Raw genomic sequence first — 6,118 nt, forward strand, 5'->3', positions numbered from 1 at the left:
AATTATCTCTTACTTCCAATAATAAAAGTATAGGAGTTACCTTCAACTCGGCGGTACACAGGGAGATGTGGTTGTAGAGGTGACAATAGACTGTCTAGAAGATTTAACAAACTTTCCAGGACTCCACTGTTACTAAGTGATCTTTGGCCTATGCAGGAGAGCAACATGAAGACTCTGGGGAAAAAAAATGTTAAAAGTTAAATTAACATAACTGAAAAAAACACTGTTATCCACTTTATTTTGTTCTAGATCCCAATATGGCTAAAAAATGTGAGGGGATTTAATCATGCTTTATCCTTTCCTCTAGATGGGAATCTGTCAGTAGGATTTCACCCCTCCAAACGATTTATACGCGCATGTGGCTGTTTGAAGAACAAACCTAATAATACCATTAAATGCACAGGCCGTTCCTTTATTACCAAGAAATCAGCGTTTTATTTGATATGCAAATGAGGCTAAAAAGCTATGTGTAGATCTGAAGCCTTTGCCACTCCAGTTCCCTGCCCAGTCCTTCAGTCCAAATAGTCCTTCAGTCTCATTTTCATATCTAACACTAATTTCTCAGTAGTGGAGGAATGGACTGGTCAAGCAAAGGTATTGCTGAGTTGATTTTGAAAGACTTACAGGAGCTTGTAAATGGTTTGTGTGGATAAAATCTTGCTGACAGATTTGTTTGGCTTGTCTGCGTATGGCTACGTACTTCCTCCTTTAAGCTTCGCCTACTCCCGCATGCGTCCTGCTTACATTATTTTGAGGGTCTAGGGCCGTTGTTTTATCCCTATATTGTGCCGTTTTATCCCTATATTGTGCCGTTTCCTCTTAATGGAGAAGAGTAGCTACAAGAGGTGTCTTCCCATTGAGAACAAACACTTGGCCATGCTGAGAATGCTTGTGCACTTGGTGGGGAAAAAAGCACGAAGGGACGGCTGCCAAACCTTGGACCTTCAACAGTTATGCTGACAGCTAAAGTATATGGCCATCGTTAGGTAATCCTTGCTTAACCAAATCAGAGCAAAGTAGTTCAAAGCCAATCAAACATTTGTGGAAAGGGTCTCTAGAGTACATTTCTAAGTATAAAATTTCTTTCCATCCTCCCAAATAGGGCATTCAGAAATCCATACGCTTGCTGTCAAAACAACCCGGTTCATGTAAAAGGAAAAGATTTTCAGTTGCAGAGAACTCGGCAATAACTTGGCAGTGTGTGAATATACCCCAACAGTTCCATTACACACATTCGTTATCTATCGGATCTGCTGCCAAGTGAAATGAAAAAGCTTAACTCTTCCTATTCCAAAATATTATAAACCTGCAATAATCAAACATGACCTTACCGATCTTGAGGGAAGATTAGAAGCTGCTCAGAGTTGTAGAGTTCCTGCAGGACATTGGAAAGAAACTGACCCCACCACCTCTCTGCACCGCACAACTGCACCAGGAGGAGGCCAGTGTGTAGCCGAATTTTGGGGGTTCCGCTTATACACAAGTGCTTGAATAGCTCTTCACAGGCCTGAGCATGGAAGGTGTTCTGGAGCACTGCTGGCACAGAATGGCCTTCAAGGGAATAGAAACATTTGCTCAATTAATAGCAACAGGTTCGCCCCGACTACAAAATCCCCCTTATTATGCATTACGCTAGCATGTCTGCACAATAAAGACCGAGCACTTTCTGCATGGCATTAAAGGGGTCATACAGGTTTGAGTACAAAGCATGCAATCATGCTATGCAACTGAAAACTTGTGACAGCGTGCGATGTGTACCCTGTGCTGATTCTCCGGCATTGCTGGTGTGATACTGATGCAAGCAGTCATGACATTTGCACAGATGCGGTCACATGTGGATTAGTCTCATCTTGCCTCTCTCCACAGAAGTGAGTTACCAGGAGCTGACCACGTCTACTCAGCACGTGACCGCATATCACAGACATTTGGTCATGCAATTGCTTGCACCACAAGCCGTCACCATTCACTAGTCTGCTGTCACAGAGTCTGCTTTCAAACTGGTCAAGCCCTTTAAAAGGGAATCTATCACCAAGTTATTGCCACCAAATCTGGGATTAGCATAATGTGGAGACAGACAGATTCCAGCAATATTTGACTCACTGAGCGATTTCCTGTAGCCATGATATAATCACTGTTTTATCAGCAGGGGATTATCACTAGAGGACTAGTAAACCTGCTGCCATGTAGTCCTCCATATTCACGAGCTCTGTATAACCCCGCCCCCACCAATGATTGGCAGCTTTCTGTGTACACTGTACATTAACAGAAAGCTGCCGATCAGTGGTGTGGGCGGGGTTATACAGAGCTCAGCATTCAGAGAACTGCAGAAAATAAAACAGTGATATTATCAAAATAACTGCAAGCAGCTCAGTAAGTGACATCACTGGAAACAGAGTCTCTGCCCCTACATTATGCTGCTCTCCCATGGAGTAGCACAAACCTGCTGACAGATTTTCTTTAAAGCTGGAGTCACTAACCATTAGAGGAGTGAAGAAGGCTAAGCAGGGTGTCCAGAAGATAACGGATGATCGTGCGAAGTTGCTCAGTTGATGTGTTTATCAGCTCTCGTGAGTCAAACTGCTCTTTTAGTGTTTTCCTGCTCATGCCCAAGGCGACTTTAAGTCTCTGAACAGCATGATGAGCCAGGTTCAGCTGGAGTTGAAGCTGTATGCAGTCTTGGTAAGCAGAAAATACTCTGCTGTCCTCCTCAACCGCTTTGTCAGGCTTTCTTAGAAAATATTGTGCGTTGTTGGCACTGTTCAGCGGGGGGAGGTCAACGCTCTGCAGCAAAGTCTCTAATCGATGGCAGGCCAAGTTATATCTATGGAGCAATGAAAGAAACAGATTGTTTAATATATTACGCAAATGAACAGTTTAGAGAGCGCTGCAAGTCCACAGGAAGCACTAACCTGCACTGGATGTCCTCCTGCAGGGCCACCATCATGGTAAGATGCTGGTCTACCTCGGGCTGACCTGCAGACTCATTTTCACCTCTGAGCGGGTCATGCATTAGTTTCAGCTCACTTTCCCAAGGTAATATATAGGTATGGCCATAGTAAAAGCCCAGTGGGATCTTTGCACGAGCATTTGTACTTCCATAACGTCCAATGACTGTAATCTGTAAAAAAAACAATAACACATTACATATAGTTGAATAAATTAACTACAGAAACACAGTTTTAGAGTTAATTTTTTTTGTTATAGTTCCTGTAATCTAAGAGCCATAACTTTTCTATTTTTCTACCAACATAGTCAGGGCTATGTGTTTTGCAGAAAGAGTTGTAGATTGTAAGATTTCACGAGCAGGGTTGTTTTATTTTGCTGTAATTATTGTATCGTTAACGTTGTTACTTATGACTGTTGAGTTTGAAACTGTTAAACTGTAAAGCGCTGTGGAATATGTTGGCGCTATATAAATAAAGATTATTATTATTAGTTTTGAAAGCCATTGTACTAATTCCACACCGCCAATAGACTTTAATTGTCCGGGCGGTCCGCACTTTGCACGGACATTCTAATAAAGCAATACAGAGCAAGTTACTGCATCAGCCACGATCAGTGTTGGCACTGACCATGGCCATTTAACCCCTTAGATGATGCGGTCAATAGTGACTACAGCATCTAAATGGTTAGCAGAGTGTGGGCACTCCCCCTTCAACTTCACTGGCACCCTGAGATCTTGATTGTGTGGTCCTGAAGTTTGTCATGGAAATTCATGGCCAAATAATGGTCCTAAAGTCTGACGGCTATAGCGGCCTGTTTAATAGTTACCAACATTTAGGTCGTGAAAAAACAAGTTTTGCAAATTTCCTTAAAATAATGAAAAATTTCTATTACATTTTTAAACCTTCTAAAATGCAAACAAAATAAAACGTAAAAAGTGGTACTGGTATAAAGCAGACGTGAGGAAAATGTTATTTATTAATCTTGAATGATATGACTATCTGGATTAAAGGGATAATCATTCAAAGTTTGAAAATTGCAATTTAAAAACTAAAAAGACACCATTGGTCTGAATCCCCATGTTTAGCCTCGTCCTTGTTGGGGAAAAAAAACGCCCAATGAAAAAGTTTGTGTTTTTTTATTTTTTTTATTAAAGGTGCATGTAAGGAAAGGGGGAGCATCGGCCATGGCTGGATTGTAATATTTCACCAAGTTTCATTGGTGAAATATTACAAATACCTCTGATTGGCTGTTTCACTTTTAACAGCCAATCAGAGCAATCGTAGCCACGTGGGGGCAAAGCCACTCCCCTGGGCTGAAGTACCACTCCCCCTGTTCATGTAGGTCGGGTTAAATTTGAGTTAACCCTTTCACCCGACCTGCAGGAACGCGATCCCTCCATGACGCCACATAGGCGTCGCAGGTCGGATTGGCACCGACTTTCAATGCGCCTACGTGGCGTCACAGGTCGGGAAGGGCTTAAAGGCGCGTGTAAGGAAGGGGGGAAATGGCCTGGCCCTGAACTGGTTAATTTACCATACAATTTACTTATAAATGAAGAAAAAAGAATTTTTGTGGGGTGGTACTGGGGGGAAAAATGCAATTACCTTATTGTGTTCAGTTTTAGTTTTCACAGACGCCACTACGCGGTAAAAATGATATAACATGGTTTATTTTATATAGAATTTATTTTCATGTTCTTCACTGTGGAACGGGAGTGTGGAAACCACATGAAGAACGACCAAAATTAGGTACTAATACATAAACATCTTTATTAACAAACAAAGTTACAATCGTAAAAAAGCCTAAATAGGCTTGAGACAAAAACAGAACAAGGTGAAGTAATGGTGGCGATTGCCCCAACTAGTCGCAACTATGCCTGAAAAACGTGCGGACCAGAGAGCTAAGGCTATCATGAAGGACGCAAATAAGGATAAGCTCTATGACAAAAAATATATATATATCCTTGTGCATGCACATATTACATACTTCACCACTTCCCCTCTCCCTCTATCTGACCACCATCTGCTCACTTTCTCATCCCTGACCTCCTCACCAGTCACCCATGTCCAGCAACATGCGCACCCCCGCAGAAACCTTGCACACCTAGACACCCAAACGCTCTCTGACTATCCTACCGCTGGCATCCATATCCTCACTCCACGACACAGACAGTGCCACTGCTTTCTACAATGCCACTCTCGCATCAGCTATTGACACGGCTGCCCCTCTCGTTCATGGCAGAGTGCGACGTATCAATAGACAACCCTGGCACAATAACACCACTAAAAAACTCCAGCAAGTGTTCAGGGTTGCAGAGCGGCATTGGAAGAAAACACATTCGCAAGACAACTTCACTGCATTCAAACAGGTAACACTCGCGTTTAAATCTGCTCTCACCCCTGCTAAACAGGCCTACTTCACATCCCTCATATCTTCCCTATCCTATAACCCCGAACAGTTATTCACAACCTTTAACTCCCTCCTCCGCCCCCCACTGCCCCCTCCAACCTCCCTCATATCTGCTAATATTGCACACCCCACTTTTCAGTTTTTGAATTTCCACAAAAATTTAAAATAACCAATACATTTCGTTCAACTTCACAATTGTGTTCCACTTGTTGATTATTCACCAAAAATTTACATTTGGTATCTTTATGATTAAAGCATGATATGTGGGAAAAGGTTGAAAAGTTCAAGTGGGCCGAATACTTTCACAAGGCACTGTACTTACACCCAAAGCAAACAGACAATAGTCTGTACTCCTCCTTCTAGACCTGTCCTCTGCTTTCGACACAGTTGACCACTGCCTCCTACTACAGATCCTCTCCTCCTTTGGCATCAAAGACCTATCCTGGATCTCCTCATACCTTTCCAACCGCACATTCAGCGTCTCCCACTCCCACACTACCTCCTCATCCCACCCTCTCTCTGTTGGAGTCCCCCAAGGCTCTGTTCTAGGACCCCTACTCTTCTCAATCTATATACTTGGCCTGGGACAACTCAAAGTCCCATGGATTCCAGTACCACCTTTATGCTGATGACACTCAGATCTACCTTTCTGGCCCAGACGTCACCTCTCTGCTGTCCAGAATCCCAGAGCGTCTATCAGCCATATCCTCCTCCTTCTCCTCTCGCTTCCTTAAACTTAATGTATACAATTCTGAACTCATCA

The 6,118-nt window shown here is 42.9% G+C and overlaps 1 protein-coding gene across 5 annotated transcripts in view; it reads right to left on the minus strand.

Moving 5' to 3' along the window:
- The window catches only part of BIRC6 (baculoviral IAP repeat containing 6), a 403,914-nt gene that overhangs the window by 263,677 nt on the left and 134,119 nt on the right, over window positions 1-6,118 (minus strand). For all 5 annotated transcript variants that reach the window (XM_069769115.1, XM_069769114.1, XM_069769117.1 and 2 more), the window contains exons 28-31: window positions 2,910-3,118; window positions 2,478-2,821; window positions 1,332-1,551; window positions 41-174 (exon numbers count right to left, since the gene is read on the minus strand). In XM_069769115.1, the coding sequence (XP_069625216.1) occupies window positions 41-174; window positions 1,332-1,551; window positions 2,478-2,821; window positions 2,910-3,118 (907 nt within the window). The remainder of the gene's footprint in view (window positions 1-40; window positions 175-1,331; window positions 1,552-2,477; window positions 2,822-2,909; window positions 3,119-6,118) is intronic.

This window comes from Ranitomeya imitator, chromosome 5 (genome assembly GCF_032444005.1).
Source record: "Ranitomeya imitator isolate aRanImi1 chromosome 5, aRanImi1.pri, whole genome shotgun sequence".
Taxonomy (NCBI): Eukaryota; Metazoa; Chordata; class Amphibia; order Anura; family Dendrobatidae; genus Ranitomeya; species Ranitomeya imitator.